This window comes from Podarcis muralis, chromosome 4 (assembly GCF_964188315.1).
Source record: "Podarcis muralis chromosome 4, rPodMur119.hap1.1, whole genome shotgun sequence".
In the NCBI taxonomy this organism is placed as follows: domain Eukaryota; kingdom Metazoa; phylum Chordata; class Lepidosauria; order Squamata; family Lacertidae; genus Podarcis; species Podarcis muralis.
This window is the reverse complement of record NC_135658.1, coordinates 22,272,728-22,296,568: the sequence shown is the minus strand read 5'-3', so window position 1 is coordinate 22,296,568 and position 23,841 is coordinate 22,272,728. Positions and strand designations below refer to the sequence as shown.

The following is a 23,841-nucleotide window of genomic DNA, read 5'->3' as shown; positions in this document are numbered from 1 at the left end:
CTTTTACAGACTGCAACCTCTTTTCTCTTTGTCATCTCCCAGCCAATTCTAAAGGCTCTCCTTCCAAAACTCTTCTTTGTTTTCCAGACTACCTCAGAGCTAGAGGATGGGCTTCACCAAATTGCCATCTGGCACCGACTTTGCCTTCCTAATGGTTTTTCTAAATGGGTCATCACCTTCCCTTTGTCTTTCTTAATGGCTCATCTCCCAGGCAATTACCAGGCTGGCCTGCCTATTCCAGCAATTGAATCTGTGCTGAATCCAGGCATTAGAAGGGGGATTCCAGGCATTCCAGCTACCCCCAGAGAGCTCATCAGTCTGCCATTTTGTAGAGACAGTTAAACACCTGTTGAAACATACTGCCTCCCATAACAAATGACAATGTTGCTGAGGCTTCCCCTGTATGACTGTGTGACATATCCACTGCCTAGATAAAAAGAACAGTGCCTCACTGTGCTATAAATTTGTAAGGGGCAAGGGGGCTTTTCACAAGTAGAAGGTTGAGACTAGAGTGGCAATATTGCGGCAGGAACAGCAACAATATAAACATGGAAAGAGATGAGATTTCTATGCAGCACCTGAAGCAAGTATAAATCTTTCACAAAGTATTTTAAAAGCCTTTGAGGGAGACAAAAAAAGATGATTCACTGAGTGCAGGCGAACATTCAGTACCAATGCAGTAGCGCTGAAGTTAGCCCTTGCAGAAAGACTTTGCAATACAACAGGTTTTACGGGTTGATTGAAGGAGGCAGCTGGCATTGAGGTGCCTGTTGATAGTTTTCATTCCAAGATAAAAAGCAGAAGCCCTAGCCAGGATACAACTGGCAGGGCATTCATAACTGGAAGACAGTAACTCTCCCTGCCACCCCACCAAATGCAGAGGCAGGCTGGAATGTTACATCTACAAAGAAAGCACCTAGTTATATGGAAAAGGGGAGATACAAAGGACATATCAAAAAGCATTAACAAGTATCATTTCAGCAAGTTTCCTGTAAAAGTGTGGGTTGCACTGGCTATCAGTGGGCTGATGCACATCTCCAAAGCTCCTCTCAGGTGGGGTGATGCCCTGTTGGGAGATGCTCTGAGGAAGAATGCTTTTGTACACAGTTCCTGATTGATCTTTCCCCCATGGGTTTAGGCAGATGGCTTTTTCCAAAATTCTCATTTATGTAACTGAAATCTCAGCTATCACTATTTTATCCTAGATATGCTCATTGACAATTATATTTGGATATGTGCATGCACATTTCATTACGGCTTTCTCTTCCTATTTTAATGAAGGGTTTTCTTGTTGTTGTTTTTTAATGTGAACGTCAACTATGAGGCCTTTAAGTCACTGCTGTTGGAACCACTGTTAAGCCTGCAGATGTTTTAAACATCAAACATAATAATCCTTCTCATTAGAGTTCTTTAGGCTGAGTTATAATGTAAGTTTATTGTTCCAGCCAAAGGCTAGAACAAACAGCAATATTTTGGCACCATAAAGGCTAACAAATATTTTGTGATATGAGCTTTTCTAAGCAACAGCCTGCTCCATAGGATTGTCAATCAACCAGAAAAAGCACACACTTGTTTTCTTTAAAGCCAGTTACTAGAAAAGCAAGAGGCAAAGATTTTGCCTTCTTCCCTCTCTTTTATTTTTGGACATAGACATATTGCTGAGCTCTGCCTCTGCACTTGCCCAAGCATTGTAAGTATTTGCCGCTTTACATGCAAATGATCATACACTAGTATTGAAAGTGCTTCACATGCATTAATCCTTGCAACATTCTATAAAGGTTGGGTAAGGATTATTTCCCAGTGTGGTGTAGTGGTTAAGAGCGGTAGTCTCCTAATCTGGGGAACTGGGTTCGTGTCTCCGCTCCTCCACATGCAGCTGCTGGGTGACCTTGGGCCAGTCACACTTCTTTGAAGTCTCTCAGCCCCACTCACCTCACAGAGTGTTTGTCGTGGGGGAGGAAGGGAAAGGAGAATGTTAGCCGCTTTGAGACTCCTTAAAGGGAGTGAAAGGCGGGATATCAAATCCAAACTCTTCTTCTTCTTCTTCCCCCATGTTGCAGGGAATGTGTGGATCGGGGGGCGGAGGAAGGATGGAGAAAGAGAGAGAGAGTTGCTTGCTTAAAGCTGCCCAGTGAGGTCACGGCAAAGACAGGATCCAAACTGGGAACTTCCTCATTTGTAGTTCAATCTTTTATGCTCAATCAGGGTCAAGGCATAACTAAGTTGTGTTCAGCAATCCTACATTTTTGCTTAAGAACATTAAGGTTGATTCATCTAGTGCATCATGACTGGCAAAAAACAAAACAAAACAAAAAACGCTGTTGGACCACAAAGAATTTAGCAACAAGTTAGAGGGATGGATTCAACACCGTGCTATGATGAACATCCTTTTTTGCAGAAGCACTACAGCCTGCCAGACAGAATGATCCCCTTCTCCTTCCCCCTTGTGCTGTTTGTGCAGTTCTCCTGACCCCCATCCCAAGTTAATTTCTAGGAGGTGCAGGGGGGCGTGGGGAGAGGTAGGGGGAAGCCTTGCTGTGCAAGCAGAAGTCCTTGTGCAAGGCTTCCATAGGTGGGGTTCATTAGGTTAATCCCACCCTAAAATGTTTGTTATGGCATAAGCCAGTACAGTGGTACCTCGGGTTACAGACACTTCAGGTTACAGACTCCGCTAACCCAGAAATAGTACCTTGGGTTAAGAACTTTGCTTCAGGATGAGAACAGAAATTGTGCTCCAGCAGCGCGGCGGCAGCAGGAGGCCACATTAGCTAAAGTGGTGCTATAGATTAAGAACAGTTTCAGGTTAAGAACCGACCTCCGGAACCAATTAAGGTACCACTGCCATAAGGAAACCGTATCCACCCCTGTATCATGCCTCTCTATCTATCCCTTGTTAATCTTCCCAGGCTATACCCTGTCCCTAACCACAGCCCCTCTAGCCAAGCCACACCCCCTACCAGTCTTTCCTTGCACACTTTGTGTTTTGCCTAGCATGTAGACCTGGAAGGCTGCCCAGAAGGGAATTCCTTTGGTCTGGAAAAGGTTCCCCATACCTTTGCATGGACCATGAACCACTTAGCTACCTTCTGCCCAACCATACTCTATGATTCTTTGCTCCCCCACCAAACTGATCATGTTCTTTGTCTTGGTGCCATTGGCTATACATTGCAGGCAGCAATGGATTGGAGTACTGATGTTGATCTCTGGCCAACAGAGTTGGAAGGACTTGCCATTTCAGTATTTTTTGCAGGACATTTTGGGGAAGACATTGCATTAATCGATCCTCGGGCCCATTATCTCAGTTATTGTCTGTAACTTCTTTTGTTACAGTCATTCTTCTAGGAAAATACAGCTAGGAGGGATGTTCTTTGTGTGTTTTTCCATTAGGCACATGCATACAACATTACATAAAGAAGTTACCAGTCAAATCTGAGTTTTAATAGGAAAGCTTTTTAGATTAACAGGGTTTTTCGCCTCTCTACAATAGAGCATCAAATATTTGTGCAAAGCAGATGGATCTCTTAACATTCATTTCCACTTATACTTTCATTTCAGAATCTGTGGGTTGTTTTCATTATGCGTAAATGGTGACAAAATGAAAGGTCCACTAAGTAATTATTGATAATTTTGTGTGTAGCTATATTGGGGCAGAAGAGTGGGAGTTAATTAATTTATAGCTGCTATCATGTTATCAGTGGAGCTGATTAGCAAAGAAGTTACGGTAAGTATATTTTCAAAAATCAGATGGTCATTTCTATGGGAACAGACCTACACCAAGTTAGGTCCCATTTGGTTCATATAAGCATGCAAGCTTTTGAAACAGATCAGGATAGAAGTGATTCTCTGCAAGGAAATGGGAAATTCAGGGGCAGAGGAGAAGAATTTTGGTAAGGCGGAACAGCTGAAAAGGCACCTTCTTAAGTGTGGCAAAAGTTTGCACGACAAAATGCAGCAAAACTGCTAAAACATCACATTACACCAAGAGGTCAGACACCTACTTCCCTGACAGGTGGTATGCAGATGGACACTGCCAGGTGGGCTGCTGAAAAACATTTTTTAAAAACCAAGAACACAGACAGCAGCATATTTCACACTGGAATCAGCATTTGAATGAGTCGCCCTAAGTAGTGCTGAGTTGTGAGTGTTGATTTCAGGGGAAGGTTTCTTTGTCTCCCTCCAAAACATTCCCAATCTTTTACTAATCTTTCAGGGGTCCCCAAAGGTGATAATAATAATAATAATAATAATAATAATAATAATAATAATAATGTATTTATTACAATTAATAAATTAAAGGGGGGCACCAAAAGTGAATAACAACAACAACATATTTGTTTCCCCAGCCACTCTGGGCAGCTTCCAACAAAGATCAAAAATACATTAAAATGTCACATATTGAAAGCTTCCCTAAACAGGGCTGCCTTCAGATGTCTTCTAAATGCCAGGTAGTTGTTTATCTCTTTGGCATCTGATGGGAGGGCGTTCCACAAAAAGCCACTTCAACACAGCAAGGCAGGCACAACCAGCCTGGTTGCTTCCCGTGGCAACATGACAGGTGGACCTTCAACTCCACTCTCCGTTCAGAATGAGGACAATGTGAGGGTTTTGTTTGCTGCAAGTGACGTTGTCATGCAACCACACCTGATTCCTTATGTGGCATCGTGATTTCATCCTGCTGGTCACTGGATTCCTCATGGGCTTGGTTTTAGGCAGCCAGCAAGAATAATATGCAGTCGCAGAAAGGGGTGCTCCTGAAGCACCTTCAGCTCAGCAAGCTGTGAAAGGCAGCAAGGAAGATGAGCAAAGGTGTGTACGTTGGGAAACATTCTGGACCCTCCAAAAAACCCTGTTCTTCAGGCTGGTTTGCTGGCAAAACATCCAGCGCAGGAGCAGCTGTAACATTTCCAATATCCCATTCTATGTCACGTGTATAACCGTATGGTTAAGTTAGTTGTAATATATCCCATTGGCATTCATAGATCTTGTATAACATGGCCAGAGTTCCTGTTTGTAAGAGCCCAAATAAGACAATTTATTGATGAGCTCAGTATATTTATGGCTATTGTCTTTGGAGGAGAAAATGGGGTGCAAGGAAATGATGTTGATGTTATTCAAAATAAACACACATATTTTTTCATCACACACACACACACACACACACACACACACGTCCCTGTCCTCCATTTCATTAAAAAGCCTGCAAGCACGGCACTCTTCAGTCAAGCAAATCTTTACTATTTAATTCACAAAAGTTCATGTAGCTTTCTTTGTAAGAAAAGTGATACGGAACTGTCAAACAGAGAAAGTACTACCATAGTACATAAGAGTTTACTGTGCAAAGGAAAGAAGTCGTTTATATTGTACCCCTGCACTAAAGCAGAATATTCCATACCCTTTATAGGTCAGCCCGTTGTATCCAAACTATTCGGTGCTCTACAAAGCAGCAGGGAAAACTGGAATCATGCCAGAAATACAGGAAGGAAAAAGTAAGCAAACAAACCTTATTCTCTCCCACTTGCACTACTGTAATGCGCTCTACGTGGGGCTACCTTTGAAGGTGACCCAGAAACTACAACTAATCCAGAATGCAGCAGCTAGACTGGTGATGGCCGCCGAGACCACATAAAACTGGTCTTGAAAGACCTTCATTGGCTCCCAGTACGTTTCCGAGCACAATTCAAAGTGTTGGTGCTAACCTTTAAAGCCCTAAAAAAGCCTTGGTCTAGTATACCTGAAGGACCATCTCCACCTCCATTGTTCAACCCGGACACTGAGGTCCAGCGCTGAGGGCCTTTTGGGGGTTCCCTCACTGTGAGAAGCAAAGCTACAGGGAACCAGGCAGAGGGCCTTCTCGGTAGTGGCACCCGCCCTGTGGAACGCCCTCCCACCAGATGTCAAAGAGATAAACAACGACCTGACTTTTAGAAGACATCTGAAAGCAGCCCTGTTTAGGGAAGTTTTTAATGTGTGACATTTTAATGTATTTTTAATCTTTGTTGGAAGCCGCCCAGAGTGGCTGGGGAAACCCAGCCAGATGGGTGGGGTACAAATAATAAATTGTTGTTGTTGTTGTTAGCTGAAAATTCATTCCTACCAGCCACAAAGGCTATGCTTTTCCTCCACTGTTGGAAGCAGTAGGCTTCTTAAAACCAGTGCTGGGAATCACAAGTGGGTCGGGTGCTCAGTTTTTGCTTGTGGGCTTCCCATGGGCATCTGATTGGCCACTGTGAGAACAGGATTCTGGACTAGATGGGCCATTAAACTGATCCATCAGGCACAACTTAGGTTGTTTCTAAGCCCTATAGTAGGAATGTGATCCTCCACTGACAAGCCAGTGTCTGATGTGAAAGAAAGCTAGATGCTAGCATAAGATATCTGAGACATCTCAAAAATTATGATCGGGAAAAGGAGATCTATAAATGTAATAAACAGGTATGTTTTCCCCTGCAAACAATTAAAGTGCACTTTCAAGACTTCTTACTAAACACAAACTTTGCCACTGTTTTGAGACACCTGCCATAGAAATCTGACTTCTAACTCCATTAAAGTCAATGACAAAAACTTGTATTGATTTTAAGCATGATGCATTACGCAACAATCCTTCTTGGTGGGTTAAGACTATCAATTGCGTTAAAGGAACAGGTGCCATTCACAGTTCAAGAAGCCCAATTATAAAGATTAAACTCAGGGGTGCAAAATGTACAAATAGTGCAATATTAGTTTCTTGGAAATCAATACTAGATATGCACACATCTCATTTAACATGGGAATCCTGGCTGGAAGCTGAGGGGTGATACATGAATTCCAGGGGGACATTTATATCCATAGCGCAATGCTCACTTGAGTCCCACTGAACTGGTTGAATGCATCCTGATACAAGATTGGAATGTGGATCACTTGTTATCACATGAGACTAGGATTTGGATCACATTAAGATTTAACACTAAGCCATAATTTGCTTTCACCGTGGGTTGTTGAAGAAGCCAGGATCCCAGTTGCAGACAAGTGATTGCAAATGATTGCAGCTAAGGAAGGGGAAGATGCCACCAGCTATTTTGCCACTGAAAATGGGCTGCGGGTGGGGGAACTTGAATGCTCCAGGGCAAAGCACAATCCTAAAGCTCCTCTTTGTTAACTCTCTCCTCCCCAATCCTCCTGAACCAAAGTCCTTACTGCTGTGGAATTCCTTCAATAAGGAATAAAGTCAGGATACTGGGTTTTACTGAAACTCACATATTTTATTTTATTTTGTTGGTCCCAAACAAAACATAGCTAGTTAGCTGGGGTGTTTTAAACCAAACAAACCATGGTTTAGCATGATGTCCAAACCCAGCCAGTGTATATCAAGAAGCCATACAGTCATCAGTCAATAGATCTATGAGTTTATACTCAGGTATTCAAATAGCTCTGCAGATTTAGCATTCATACTATGGTGAAAATGAGGCACTGGACTGTATAAAGCAACAGCTGCAGAGGAAAACGTTTATTCTCATATATATTTTTTAAAGATAATTTTCATTCTCTTTTAGAATGATAATAAGATTTGATTATAAGGTATGTGCTTCAAAATACATTCAGAGACCTGCAACAACAAACAAGTGTGCAAAATTCGTTTTCACGGTGGTACCACTGTTGTCTCTGCAACGGTTGTAGAAACACCTACATTTCGAAATTTGCTACATCACTTCCCTCCAATTTCTTCATCTCTATAGCTGTCTTCAAAGCGGTCAGAAAGCCTTTTTGCACAGCTTCAGAATCACAACACTTCTGTTTCTTATGCAGGAAACTGTGTTGAATATCTCAAGCATGCCCCGTGTACAAATATAAAAAGAGCAGCATAACAAAATAGCCTGCAGCACCACTAGGTGGCATTCCTTCACCAGTGCTGCTGCAAAGGATGCTTTGACGAAACCAAGGTTCATGTTGCCATTTGTTTTCAGCTCTGACAGAATTTTCAATCAAGGAGGATTAGATACATATGATTTATGACCTTGTGAATTATTCTAAGGGTATCTGAATGCAGCTCAGTCTGGATTCCGAGTCTGGTTCACACGCACATATGCAACACTTGCTTTCTCTATACTTGATTGCCATAGAGTTTATGAACCGGCAACTGAATGTGTGGACTGACTCAACAAAAGAAGCATTGCATGCAGGCAGGGAGGAGATGTGAAAGCTCTTAATTGTGATACCGGTGCTGTGGCTTTCTAACTTGTTGATAAATGATCTGGAGTGAGTTGGGAACAGTGAGGCGCCCAAGTGTGATGATGACACAAAATCATTTAGGGTGGGAACAGCCAAAAAAGGACAATGCAGAGCTCTCTCCACAAGGACATTTCTAAACTCAGGGATGGTTATTAAAATGGCAAATGCAGTTCAGCATAAGCAAATTTCAAGCGATGAGCATCTGTACCTGTTGGTCAGCACACAGGTGTATACTGATCTGCTCAGAAGACCAGGATAACTAATGTAGATTTGAAGGGAGGCTGTATTTCAGCAAGTGTTTTATTGCTTCTCAGTGAAGATGACAAAGGTGGTTCCAGCTTTTATCTCCAGACTAGAGCTGGCTCCAGGGCAGGGATTGTCCTGACCATTGCACTCCGGTTCAGCCAGCTCAGTGTAATGATGGGGAATATTCCCACCTTGCTCACCAGCTCCAAGAGAGAGAGAGAGGGCAGTTAGGGGAGGCTGCTTTGGAGGTGAGTGGCCATGATAATTTGGCTAAGCATCTCCAAAACAAGCCTCAGCCTCTCACTCCATTTCCAGAGAAGGTTGGGGCAGTCTGTTTTGGTGCCGGATGGCTGAAGCACCCCGATATAAACAAACATAGGACTGCACCCTTAAGTCTTTGATCTTGTGTACATCTTGCTGAGCTTGAGGATGGTATTGTCGAGCTCAAGGTGATCAGCCCAGAAGGGATGGGATGGAAGAAAACTTGGGTCAAGAAACTGTGGCTCATGCCACACGCCTGAGTGCCTGTCTTGGGGGCAGAAATGACCCCCCCCCCCCGCTGCCTGGAGTGTGAGAAGCAGCAGTGCTAAAAAGGCATTCGTCAAGCTGTGATGATGCACTAGTGTGAAAAAGGTGGAAGAATTGCTGCTCCATGTGTCTAGCAGCTCTGAGTGACCTTTGTGAGACACCTCCTAAACAATGAAAAACTGTTTCTGCAGTTGTTTGTCCCACAACTTGTTCCCACACAGAACAAATTTTAGTTGTGAGTAAGAGGGGAATTGAAAAGGAACCCTTCCCCTATCATGTGGTTAGGGCAGCTGGGATAATGCAGTAAGCTTTTGCTAGAGGGTTGGTGAAGTTTAGACGCATCAGTGTAGGATTAGGTAATGGTTAAGCTGTAGTTGATTTTAGTTTTGCTTATTGTTGTTCTGGTTAGAGTTTATTAATGATGTGATCACAACAGGTAGATTTATTTAAACCCAGACCTACTCCAATCCTGCTCTCTCTCTCTCTCTCTCTCTCTCTCTCTCTCTCTCTCTCTCTGTGTGTGTGTGTGTGTGAGAGAGAGAGAGAGAGAGAGGCTAAAGGGGCGTTCAAGGGAGTGGGAGATGCAGCTCATTTGTCTGCCCCTTCACACTCTTCTACTCAGCCAAGGTCCACTAGTGTGTAGGACTAGTGTGAAGTAGTGGTTAGAGTGTTGGACTGGGGCCTAGAAGGGCAGGGTTCGAATCCCCACTGGGCCATCAAGCTCTCTGGGTGACTTTGGACCAGTCACCAACTCTCACCTAACACGGGGTTGTTGTAAGGATAAAAGGGGGAGGGAGAGAACCTTTGTGGGAACTTGAGCTCCTTGAAGGAAAGGCAGTATATAAATATAATAATAAAACCAATAGATAGTGAATGTGGGTTTGGCTGGAACAAAAGCACCGGGAGCTTCAGGCGAGTCTTGTAGAGGATATGGGGCGGGTTCAGTTCCTTTTTGCAGTATCAGCTGTGCGCCTGCTGTATCTGTGTGTGGGATGTTTATTTTTCCTACTGGACTGAGAAGCTGTTTGGTGGGAACTTCACATCAGTGTGCAAATGGATCCAGCGGTGTAGATTAAACACCAGGCTGTGTATAAAAGAGTGGAGGGAGGAAACGCATCATGAAAACAGTCCTGGCCTTGATTGGCAAGGCAAAAAATGAAAGGCAGAGGAGAGAGGCCGCTCTTCAGGGGCCGCACTAATGTGTTTGCAGTGACATTAAAAGCAGGCATTACCTGTTCTAAGAGATTCTGAAGCCTCTCTATTTCACAATCTATTACGAATTTCTTTTCCTGTCTCCGGTCCAAGTCTTCTAAAAGCTGCCTGTAGCTTGCATCATTAAAATTCTCCACACATATGGCGCTGACTTGCCAGCTTTTTTCTCCTGCTGTTTCCATAATAGCTTGAAGTATTGAGTAACCTGAAAGAAAGGGACACAATACACTAATGACACAGTCCTTGCATTCTGTGGATCATAAGACTGTTTAATCAACATCAAGTTCCTTACGGAGCTGGTGAGGAGTTAAGATTTACAGTTACTAACTATGTTGTGCTTTCTCTCCTCTCCTTATTATGTACACATACCGCGGCTGTCAATCTTTTAAAGACTCCTTAGTTCATTGTGTGGGGAATCCAGAGAAAGTTAGATACACAAACACCTAAACTCCCACTGAAACCCGCAGGACCCAAAGGGCACTGTTACAGAAATGTTCTTTTGATTTCAGTGGGAGTTGGCATCCCTGATTTCATCTGCATTGTACCCTAATTCACAGGTAGCCTACCAATGGGTGCCTGGGCATAAAACTTTATCTGACCAAATTTTAGTCAATGTTAGCTGTCAACCCTTTTCTTGCGAGGAATCCTATTCGGAATAAGGGAATTTCCCTTTAAAAAAGGGAAACGTTGACAGCTATGAATATGTAGTGAAAAAACAAGTTTCCATAGTTTGCTCGCAATTTCCCTAGTAAGCGGGGGGCGGGGGGGGGGGGCGGAATGAGAGACCCTCATCTGTATTTTATATACATTTATAGTGTATGGAAAGACAGACCCCCCTCTCTGCCACTCTGCCTTTGAGGGAGCTTAGAGGAATAACAGTTTATTCCTCTGCTCACTTTCTCCTCACCAATCGATGACCTCATTCCATCCAAGTGCATGTTCTTCATATCTGTGAAGTCCATGCCACTAAGTGACACCAACTTCATTTTACAGATCGTTCCAGGACCCGGACTAGTATTTGGAGAACAGAGTTGTCCTCAGGGGTACAGATATTCGCCATCCCCAATGTGCAGCTCAATCCTATAAATGTCAGTTTATTCAGAAGTAAGTCTTATTAAAGTCAATGAAACTTACTCCGAGGTAAGCGTAAATCATACTATTCATAAAAGCCTCAACATCTGTATAGCATTTTCAAATGCCCAGGGACACTTCACATGCATTATCTAGATGTACTGTAATTCTTACAGTGACCCTATAAAGTAATTCAGTACTATTATTCCTCATGTTGCATAGGAGCTCAGCCTGAATTCCTAAGTAGTTCCCATATTTAGGTAATGATTATAGCATCTCAAATTTAGTGAAATTTCGAGGATGTATTCTGATGGCAGCATTTCATCTGGCTAAACACCAGAAGTGATTTTAATTATCGAGGGAAAATTATGTTATATGTGACTCTCAAATTATACAGTGTACCTTTAGAAGATGCACAAAACTCTAATTCTCAGATTTAGGCAATGCTGGTTGCAGAATAAGACACTGTTTGCTACTATCTTTATTTCTATAAAATTCCTCCTGCTGCAGAGGAATCTAAAAATGTCATCTCATCTTTGGATAAAGGCCTTTCCCTCCTCGCACAGCTGCCTGCAGTACTCTTGTACTATTTATGTGCACTTACTTCTTTTGCTGCATCAAGCCAGCTATCTTAAACCTGCTCATTAACAACTTAGTTTGCTAATATAGCGAACGAACAGTTGATACCTTTCCCCCACACAATATGCACACTTGAAAGCATACATTGGGCATGTTCACACATAATGCTAAGCACGACTTGCATGAATGTGGAAATGTACGGGTTCCAGGGGAGAAACGCTGCCCCAACTTTGCTTCTCTCTGGCTTTTTATCTCAGCATAAAGTAAAGGTAAAGGGACCCCTGACCGTTAGGTCCAGTCGTGGCCGACTCTGGGGTTGTGGCGCTCATCTCGCTTTATTGGCCGAGGGAGCCGGCGTACAGCTTCTGGGTCATGTGGCCAGCATGACTAAGCCGCTTCTGGCAAACCAGAGCAGCTCACGGAAATGCCGTTTACCTTCCCGCCGGAGCGGTACCTATTTATCTACTTGCACTGGCGTGCTTTCGAAATGCTAGGTTGGAAGGAGCAGGGACCGAGCAACAGGAGCTCACCCCGTCACGGGGATTCGAACCGCCGATCTTCTGATTGGCAAGCCCTAGGCTCTGTGGTTTAACCCACAGCGCCACTCGCGTCCCATTTTATCTCAGCATAGCATGGCAGATAAGTTAAACTTTGCCCTAGCATGTCACCAGAACTCAGACTCATGGTTAAGTTCTTTCCTCCTTAACCACAAGGTGTAGCTAAGGTTTTCTACAGTTAGTGGCTAAGGTTCAGACAACATGCAAATCTAAAAGGGCCATGCGGGTGAGTCGATCCCAGAAAGCCACAGGCCACTGGCTGTGATTGCACATAACATGAAACCATTATTTAGTGCTATGCACATAAACTGGAACAAGCCTGAGCAAAACCTTGGTGGTCATACATTCCTCTTCTCCTCTCTTTGTCCCATGCTGCCAGGAGGAGAACTTCTGCCAGCATTTAGTTTCAGTTTCACAGAATCTTGTCGCTGCTTACAAATCAGAGATTGTGGTTTATAGCAAACCATGTGTTATAAAGCTGGCTTGGTTCGAAATGGACTAGAGTTTGTGATAAACTATGTCTCTGATTCATATGCAACAGCATATATGCTTCTGCAAAAACAAAACTGAACATTGGCCAGGTCTTTCTCCTGACAGCACAGGATAAGAGGGAAGGGAGGGTGCTTTCCTTACTTTTGTCCCAGCTCATGTACATAGTGCCAAATCGTTATGTGCCAAATGGGCTATTTACTCAATGCTGGGTCTGAGTAAAATATTTAACCCATATTTGTGCTATCTGTTATATAGTCATAAGATTAGTCATTATTAATATTACCATCATTATTATTTTAAAGAAATAAACAGGGATTACACTTCTCTGCCTTAGGGGGAGATTTTGAGCTTTAATTAATTAATGTTTATAAAGGGTTTTGAGCTACATGAATACAAGGCATACTGAAACTACTCCTCTTGTTCTCAGACGTAGTTAAAGCAGATGGATTATTAGCAATGGAATTAACCTGCCTTTCAACTGCAAAGCCCATTTCATTCCAAGTTCACGAGGCAAAAAACATGGTTAGAACCATTTGCTGCTGTTCGGCTTCCCTTTGTTATTTTTATGCCTACCCCTGGCAAACACTGAAGTCCACAAGTACTAGAATGTTTCTTTGAAAACAAAAACAAAAGGTAATGTCTAATTAAGCCTCCAAATAAGAGCTGCTACAATGTGTATTACTGGCCCCAGCAGCATGTTACGTGTGGTTCCATGTTGCATGCTCTTGACCAGGCATAGGCAAACTCACCCCTCCAGATGTTTTGAGACTCCCATGATCCCTAGCTAACAGGACCAGTGGTCAGGGTTGATGGGAATTGTAGTCCCAAAACATCTGGAGGGTCGAGTTTGCCTATGCCCGCTCTTGACGTTTCAACTCCCTCTCTTCTCAGGCTATTCATTTGCCCTACTTTGCACCCAGGGTGTTTATTGCTTGACCAGAACATGTCCTTGAACTCTGATAATGCCTTTTGATTTTCCAGATTGAGGACATAGAGGGGTGAGTGTGGAAACTGAGCACCTAGTGTGGGCGCATTGAAGCATCATAGAATGCCCAGCATAAGCCTCTGCTGGTTCTCAGTGTATATATCCATGTCATAAGCGCAGCCATTTTTATAACTCCATGCTCAGGAAATCTGATGGTCCCTAATTTAACAAGGGATGAAAGCCCAGCAATGCTGCTTTTTGCTACCGGCTTATTCACATGCAGGACGCGAGTGGCGCTGTGGGTTAAAGCACAGAGCCTAGGACTTGCCGATCAGAAGGTCGGCAGTTTGAATCCCTGCAACGGGGTGAGCTCCCGTTGCTCGGTCCCTGCTCCTGCCAACCTAGCAGTTCAAAAGCACGTCCAAGTGCAAGTAGATAAATAGGTACCACTCCGGCGGGAAGGTAAACGGCGTTTCCGTGCGCTGCTCTGGTTCGCCAGAAGCGGCTTAGTCATGCTGGCCACATGACCTGGAAGCTGTATGCCGGCTCCCTCGGCCAATAAAGCGAGATGAGCGCCTCAACCCCAGAGTCGGTCACGACTGGACCAAATGGTCAGGGGTCCCTTTACCTTTACTCTCATGCAAACGGAGACAAGCAAAGGGTTCTTCAACCTTCTCCACTGCAGAACCAACAGCAACAGAGGCTTAGGCAAAGGGTAGAAAAGCACCATAGTTCGGTGGTACAACGTTTGATCTCCTTTGCCCTACTGGGCTGGAACCACCTGCTATGGTCAACGCATTGCTGCTCTCCTCTCTTTCCTGCCAATGCCTCATCATTCAGATCACAGGATGGCATCACGTCGCAAGTTCCCCTTGCCCCTGAAACCATTGGTTGCCATTTGCGAACATGGTATGTGGCAAGCTACTCATTATTAAATGTTACTGGAGGAGGAGAAAAGGGACTCTGATTTTAAACACTTGCCTTGTTCCCATGGCCTCAGTTTTAGCCGGCAAAATTGACTGAGCACCCAGCCTCTGTGGATCCTCCAGGCAAAATGATTTATAATGGTTTTCTACAACCATTTGAGAACACAAATATTTTAAAGCTTACAATCATTACAAGAACCCACAATCTCACCTCAAGTACATGAGTCAGATTACAGGTTAGCACTTCAGATCGTTTTACAAATGTAAATTTCTTGACATAACGGGTGAATATGTTTCCATAGTCAAGGTTAATTTTTAACCTGAAGTCGGTTTTTCCCCCCTTTGCAGGGAAAGAATGAAGAATTCTTTTTAATTACTGCACAGTTATTCAGCTGTTTCTGTGGTTATATACTCCTTTTTTTGTTATGCTTGTCTGTAATTATCTTTTCAAATTATGCCCAGATCCTTTCCAAATAATATATTCTTAGCCTCATTTCCTATTCACTTCCATATATAGCTCCGTAGTTAAAAGAACATCAGGATTTTATACGTGCTCATGACTCACTGATGGTGTTAACTTTGATTTGATCTTTGGTAGTGACCCAGTCAACATTTATTTAATCCAGTTTCTTGTCACAGATTTGCTTAGGCCAGTGAGAGAGTCATTCAGAAAATCAGCTGGTTTTCTTTTCGAATTCAGACTTGGAACCTTGACTCCCATTAACAAATTATGGGAGACACAGTGCTGGAATAGTTGGGTCCTTTGGCCTGATCCAGCAGGTCTCTTCCTATATTTCTGACTTACAAACGCTTTATGAACAGGTGACTCAGCCAGGAAGGAAGATAACAGAAGAAGAAGAAGAGTTTGGATTTGATATCCCGCCTTTCACTCCCCTTCAGAAGTCTCAAAGCGGCTAACATTCTCCTTTCCCTTCCTCCCCCACAACAAACACTCTGTGAGGTGAGTGGGGCTGAGAGACTTCAGAGAAGTGTGACTGGCCCAAGGTCACCCAGCAGCTGCATGTGGAGGAGCGGAGACGCGAACCCCGTTCCCCAGATTACGAGACTACCGCTCTTAACCACTACACCACACTGGCTCTCTGGGTCAGCCAACAATGGCTAGTCAAAGATTTCTGGGAAAGTTACAAGCAACACATGACCACTCCACCCACTGTTGGTTCCCAGCATCAAATATTCAGAGACATACTGTCTATCTTAACAGAGAAGTTCCATTTAGCAATCGTGACTAATAGCGACTGATAAATGTTATCTTCCACAAATTTATCCAACCCCCCCCCCCTTTAAAGCTATCTAAGTCAGCCATCATAACACCTTGTGGTAGTGAATTATATATGTCAATTATGCACTGTGTGACAAAGTACTTGCTTTGCCGGAACAGAATATACTGCCCATTAATTTCACTGGGTGACCTTGAATTCTAATACTATGAGAAAGAGAGGGAGGGAAAAGCTCTATCTGCTTTCTCCACACCACATGCAGTTTTGCAAACCTTTATGGTGCTATTGGTTGCATTTCCAATCCCCCCCCCCAAACAAAGACCTCAAATATATGGCAAAGATATGGCAACCCCACTTTTCATTTTTGGTTTGCCTTTTCGCTCCTGTTCCCAGCTCTAGCATATCATTTGTTAGATGCAACACCCACTTTGCACATTGGACCTTCTAGGTTCAATCCCTGGCATATATAGATAGGGCTGGGAAACATCTTGCTTAAAACCCTGCAGTGCTGTGATGCCAGTTAATGTAGACCAGCCTTCCCCAACATGTTGTCCCCCAAATGCTGCTGGACTCCAACTCCCATCATTCCTGAGTGTTGGTCATGCTGTTTGGGGATTATGGGAGTTGGGAGTGCCACAGGTTAGATACGCCTGGAGTAGTCAATACCACATTAGATGGACCAATGGTCTGAACATAAGGTGAACTTATGTTCCTGTATTCAGTATCTGGATGTGGCTTAACCTGCAGACGTCTTGAAAGGCATTGCTATAGTGGCTGCTTTATTTTTAAGATCCTGGGTTTTCCTCTCTATATACTTATGGTTGATTCAAACCCCATCGCTCTGTAAGTGTTGTCTCACTGTGTGTCACTATTCTGAATGTCTCCCTGCTTCATGGGAGTTTTACCGCAACCTGCTCTGTGGCCCAGCAGACAAGAGACAAAACCCATCCCAAGGCACAAAGGGACACAAACATTACAGTCAAATTAAGATAAAGGAACTCACAGCTTCCACTGCTCAGTAGTGTGACTACCAAATTAATGCACAGTGCTGAATCTTCTCAATTTTTATACCTTTGTTTTCCTTTATTATAAAACACGACAGCAAGGAGTCTTCTTTTTACAAAGCATACTATTGGCGTGGGGAAATTGCTTAACTTTAGGACCCTTTACACTGAAGTGGCATAAGAAATTGACTAAAACAATAGAAGGAAAGGAAGAACTTTTATCTTCCTACTGCAAAGGTTTCTAAGAAGTAGTTAGTAGTGGATGTGAGCAAGGAAGTTGAAGGATGACCAGGGCTGGATTTAGGTTTGATGAGGTCCTAAGTTAATGAAGGTAATGGGGCCCTTTATATGTCCAGCTGTCCTTTGTCAACAACAAATTGTCACAGTTTTTTGTGTTGAATATATGCTATGGTAATTTATGGACCTAACAGGTATCAAAGTAATTGTTGAACTGAAATACAATTAAGAAGAAGTATCCAGTTTTTTTCCTTTAATTTTTTTGGGGCCCCCCCAAGAGTGTGGGGCCCTAAGCTATAGCTTGTTTAGCCTATACGTAAATCCGGCACTGGGGGTGACCCTCAATCACCATGCAGATGGTGGACTGCAACCATCATCAACCCTAGCCAGCTTGGCCGGTGTTCAGACACAATGGGAAAAGTAGCCTAAGAAAATCTGGGGGGCTGCACGCCCATAGCATGGGTTGCCAGTACTGAAGGCTGCTTGGAGAGGACGGGAGGGAGGGAAACGTACAGAGCCCATTCAACTGCCTAACAGCATCCATGCCACCCAGGAGATTGCAGCCTCAGAGATAAAAAAAAAAGGAAGAGTCATTCCATTGTCTGGAGAGGTCACTTCCTGGTTCGTATGGAGAAGCTGTTTTCAACAGAGCCCCACGACAGAAGCACGCAGCTCTACTGAGGCAACACCAGGCGTTGAAATTTGGTGTCCCTAGACAATTTTGCACCCACCCCTCTGCCCCCCATCTCCTCATACTACGCTACTGACTGCAGGTTCCCCCCCAACTTGCATGGAACATTGGCCCACAGTGCAAAAGCTGAGACTTGGACGCAGAGTGAAGGTGAAGCAGTCAAATGATCACCTCACCAGAACCCCAAACCCAGAAACTCTACCTTTTTTTTAAAAAAAAATAAATTTTTATTAATTTTCCAAACACATAATAAAAACAAACAATACACAAAACAAAAACATACAAACATATAAACATGTATAATTTCATAATCTTATTTTCATGCACCTTACTTCCCGGACTTCCCCATACCTCTCCTTTTCTGCATCCTTGTTTTACATTTCTTCAGCAACTCCTCCAATTATCTATTTATTTTAATTCACTTTCATTAAATTCCCCTTTTTTAAACTTATTGATTACAGCTGCAATTCTCTGTTTCTTAATTCCTTAACATCTTAACACTCCTCAATTTTACAACAATTTTTAAGATATATTTTAAATTTCTTCCAATCTTCTTCCACTGTCTCTTTCCCCTGGTCACGGATTCTGCCGGTCATCTCTGCCAGTCCCATATAGTCAATCACCTTCGTCTGCCATTCTTCCAGAGTGGGTAGTTCTTGTGTCTTCCAATACTTTGCTAGAAGAATTCTTGCTGCTGTAGTGGCATACATGAAAAACGTCCTATCCTTCCTTAACACCAATTGGCCAACCATGCCCAGGAGAAAAGCCTCAGGTATCTTAGGAAAAGTCCATTTAAGGACTTTCTTGATTTCATTATAGATCATTTCCCAAAAGGCTTTAATCTTCGGGCAGGTCCACCAAAGGTGATAAAAGGTACCTTCAGTCTCATTGCATTTCCAGCATTTATTATTGGGCGAATGGTAAATTTTTGCAAGCTTGACTGGGGTCATGTACCACCTGTAGATCATTTTCATTATGTTTTCTCTTAAGGCATTACATGCCGTAAACTTAACACCGGTGGTCCATAACTGCTCCCAGTCAGCAAACATAATGTCATGACCGATATCTTGCGCCCATTTAATCATAGCTGATTTCACCGTTTCATCCTGTGTGTTCCATTTCAACAGCAAATTATACATTCTTGACAAGTTCTTAGTACTGGGTTCTAACAGTTCTGTTTCTAATTTTGACCTCTCCATCTGGAAGCCTATTTTCCTGTCCTGTTTAAATACCTCATTTATCTGAAGGTAATGCAGCCAGTCTCTTACTTTGGACTTTAATTTCTCATAACTCTGTAATTTAACTTTTTCGCCATCTTGTTCTAAAATTTCACAATATTTTGGCCATTTAGACTCCATATTAAGTTTTTTCACCTCTTTGGCTTCCATTGGTGACAACCACCTGGGAGTTTTACTTTCCAATAAGTCTTTATACCGCATCCAAACATTGTATAATGCTTTCCTAACAATGTGGTTTTTGAAACCTTTATGCAATTTTACCTTGTCGTACCATATATATGCGTGCCAGCCAAATCTATTATCAAACCCTTCCAGATCCAAAATGTCTGTATTCTCAAGAAGCAGCCAATGTTTCAACCAGCAAAAAGCTGCCGATTCATAGTAGAGTCTTAAGTCCGGCAGGGCAAACCCCCCTCTATCTTTTGCATCAGTTAAAATCTTAAATTTTATTCTGGGCTTTTTGCCCTGCCAGACAAATTTAGATATGTCTTTCTGCCACTTCTTGAAACAGTCCATCTTATCCACGATCTGCAACGTCTGGAATAGAAATAACATTCTAGGCAATACATTCATCTTGATAACAGCAATTCGGCCTAACAAGGAAAGTCTCAAGCTTGACCATATTTCTAGATCTTTCTTTACTTCTGTCCAGCATTTATCATAATTGTCCCCCAGAAACTCTATCTTTGGCATCTTCAAGCTGTTGCATGAGTGGCCCAAAGACCCCCTCAGCATGCTCAGTGCTAAAGCTAAGCGGTTTTGGCCTTGCAAGCTCCCACCTGGGAATGTTGTTTTGAATCAGCCGCCAGAAGAGAAGGGCGTAAAAGTGTAGTTAAACAGACAAGTTAGAAGGCCACGGAATTTAACCTACTTTTCGGGATCATTGTTCCTCAGGGATAACAGAAAAGGAGCAAAGTGTAAGCACTGTTAGCATTTGCTAAACTGAAGTAATTACGAGGACAGGTACCACAGCATGAATGTGTGTGAGAGAGATTCTGCTTATTCCTCATGAGTGGCTATGTTGGACCTCTGTGCTTCTAACATAAAATTGTGCAGAAATAGAAGAAATATCTGTGATGGACCTAGACAGACCAAAGTGTTCCAGGTATATATGTATGTTGGATGACATTTCTCTGGATCCTCTATTTATTTATAGTTCCTTTTCTGTTACGAGGAATAAAGCAGTTTGCAGTTAAAAACAAAATAAGCAATATGCTAAGAAGCAAAGCAGCTAAAACAGTAAAGGTAAAGGTAAAGGGACCCCTGACCATTAGGTCCAGTCGTGACCGACTCTGGGGTTGCGGTGCTCATCTCACTTTACTGGCCGAAGGAGCCGGCGTACAGCTTCCGGGTCATGTGGCCAGCATGACTAAGCCGCTTCTAGCGAATCAGAGCAGCGCACGGAAACGCCGTTTACCTTCCCGCCGAAGCAGTACCTATTTATCTACTTGCACTTTGACATGCTTTCAAACTGCTAGGTTGGCAGGAGCAGGGACCGAGAAACGGGAGCTCACCCCGTCACGGGGATTCGAACCGCCGACCTTCTGATCAGCAAGTCCTAGGCTCTGTGGTTTAACCCACAGCGCCACCCGCTTCCCAGCTAAAACAGTAGCTCCCCTTAAACAAAGGGGATAGCTCAGTGGTAGAGCATGGGATCTGCACACAGAAAGTCCCTGGTTCAACCCCTGACCTCTCCAAGCAGGGTAAGAAATGTCTCCTGCCTGAAACCCCGGAGAACTGCTGCCAGTCAGTGTAGACTATTGGGAGCAAGGACTGCTAAAGCTGAGGGGAGAGGGGTTTGCACAACTACTTTGGTGCCTATTCATAGGTAAAGTAATCTTTGGACGGAGACTCTCCTGGTTTGGTTCATGTCTCCCCTCTTAGACTTTATACTACAAGCTCACTACATTACGAGTGAGTAGTGCCTTCTGTCCCTATGCTACATGTACAGATAAGCTGATACGTACATTTATGCATCAAGCAATAATGCAACCGCTGCAGTGTTCTTTGATGGATTAATTCTGAAAAGCCCCTGCTTCCCTGAATTATTCATTCCCGTTACACTGTGCAATAGAACTGAACATCTAACTGGCAAATATGTTTCCTGCCTAAGACAATGATATCATTCTCACAGACAACTTATCGTTGGCAATCTTCTTCAGAAATTCCAGCAATCAATTACCTATGTTATAATTAGAATTCCAATAACTCTCAGCGCAAGCATTTATTCTGTTAGTACCCCCTCCCATGAGGACATTTGCCTGTTTTCATTCAGTATCCCATTCTCACCCCCCCCATCCCCAATGCATTATCAGGACTTTGGTACTTAACTGCCAGAAATGACACAGCCTACTTGTGCAAGAAAGAACCAGCTATGTTTGGGTTATGTACAAGCTGCTTAGTCAAAACACACAGCTTATTATGCCGGTAAATCATCTGAATATCTTCCAAGGGTACCTGTTTAAGGTACCCTTAGGCCTTAGGCCACTGTACCTCTTTTACTAGCAAAATACAATATGCCCACCTTAGAAAATTGGAACATGGATTGCATGTTTTCACTAACGTTTGTCTTGAACGTCAAAGTTCTGAATACTCTTCTTTTTTAGGAGATATGCAACAACAACAACAACAACAACAACAAGGACATTATTGCCACATAAATAAGCAGCAAATATCATGATTGTGTTTATGCACTGGAAAAATCAATAAAACTTCTTATTTTAAAAAATATTCTGTGCTCCTTCCTATGAATTTAGACAACACTGCAAGTGACTGGTTACTAGTTAACTCTGTTTGCCAAATGACATGAAGGATTTAAATACTTAGGTATTAACCTCACTGCTGACATAAGACAACTGGGATGTAGAAACTACAGGGGACTGTATAAGGGCATTCAACAAGAACTTATGAAATGGCAACATCCCAGCTTTAGCTGGGCAAGTAGCCATGGTCAAAATGTCAGTGTTACCTAAATTCTTTTTCTTTCTTTCAAGTTTTGCCTATTCCCATCCCAATACTTCAGGATAAACAACAGAACTCTCTATAGAAATAGAATGAAATGTGGGATGAGAATGCCTAATTTAGTGTTATATTATGCTAGTTTTCACATCCATGATCACATTGGTCAGGGGAAACAAAATGAATTTCAATAGGGACAAATGTAAGGTTCGGCATTTAGGCAGGAATAATCAGCTGCACAGATATAAGTACATGTGAAAAGGATCTAGGGGTCTTTGTAGACCACAAACTAAACATGCCTCAACAGTGTGATGGCAGCAGCAAAAACAGTGAATGCTTTTCTAGGCTACATCCACAGAGGTCTAGTGCCCAGATCAAGGGAAGTAATAGTACCACTCTATTCTGCCTTGGTCAGACCACACCTGAAGTCTTGTGTCCAGCAGGGGCAAACTTTGGTAATCTTTCATAATATGGCATCCTGTGCGAGGTCAAAATCTGACACCCCCAAATGGATCTTCTCAATTATGGATCTTCTCAATTTTGCACCGCCTTGCCTGGGAGCTGGTCCTTTCCTGACCAAAGTGGAGCCTTACAGCCCAGAGACAAAAGGTTGTAAGAGATACCAATACTGAGTTAGATGGACCAATGGTCTGACACAGGATAAGACAGCTTCCTGTGATTTTCTGGACCCTGTGTTGCAAAACCTGAAGAACTACTATAGAGCTCTGCTACAGAGACTTAACAGTCCAGGCATTTGACATCAAGCAATTCTCTTTTCCTATTCTCTTCCTTGTCCTGGTTTTCTGAAATACGAAGATAAGAGCACATACTTTTGGGAGTCCCCCCACCCCACATTTTATTTTATTTAAAGCTGTAGTCAGGCCTCTCTGCTGCTGGATTCATGATTGAAACTCCCAACAATGTCAGTTTCTGTTTCCACTGCAGATGTACTGCAGCACATTCCTGCCCTCCTCTCTCTTTTCATTTCAGAGGCTTCCCGACAGTCCTGGGAATCACACTGTGAAGGTGAGCTATCAGACTAGAGAGTGACAAAGCCTGGTGGAAACCTGAGAAGACCCTGAGGACAGATGCACGGTGGCAGAGATATCCACTCTCATTGTTTCGCACACATTTTGCTATTTATTCTTCTCAGACAGAATAATCCTTTCTACTTCATTATGTTTGGAATTTGAACTGAAACTACTGGATCAAAGAGCCTTACTTTGCTCACTCGGAAAAAAGGGGGTTTAGGATGAATAAACTGCCTGCTTTTGAAGACAAGCAGTGAAATGACATTATTTCCATGCAGTATGTAGTATGGAAACAGTTTGCTGTGCTTAAGAGGAAAGGAGAATTGGAGACTGGGTGCATGGGTTGGCAAACCAAGTATTACTAGGTTTTAGGGTATGCCCCCAGAGTTCATATGTGGGCCTGAACACATTCATTAATGGCATTTGTAACCCACCCTTCATCAACTGCTCATAGGGTGGGAACAATGCAGTAAATCAAAATTAAAATAAACAAGCTCAGCAAATGCAAAACAGTTCAAACTGGACGGATTGTTGCAGTTCTCACACCTTCACAAAGACCTGGACAGCACCAGAAGACTGCTGTAACCTGTTGCTGAAGTGTTTGTACAGTGGTCGGTTCATAAAAAAGAAAAGAAAATATTATGCACTAAGAAACAATGACAACTGAGCCCAGTTCTTTATGATGTACTAGCTACTGGCATCA

The 23,841-nt window shown here is 43.0% G+C and overlaps 1 protein-coding gene across 14 annotated transcripts in view; it reads right to left on the bottom strand.

The window, feature by feature from the left end:
* Nucleotides 1-23,841, bottom strand: part of GRIA4 (glutamate ionotropic receptor AMPA type subunit 4) — a 224,268-nt gene that overhangs the window by 61,518 nt on the left and 138,909 nt on the right. For all 14 annotated transcript variants that reach the window (XR_013392516.1, XR_003706310.2, XM_077927025.1 and 11 more), the window contains one exon: nt 10,212-10,396. Coding sequence is in view for 12 of the 14 variants with exons in the window: in XM_077927025.1 (XP_077783151.1) it covers nt 10,212-10,396 (185 nt within the window). In the remaining 2 variants the exon portion in view is untranslated. The remainder of the gene's footprint in view (nt 1-10,211; nt 10,397-23,841) is intronic.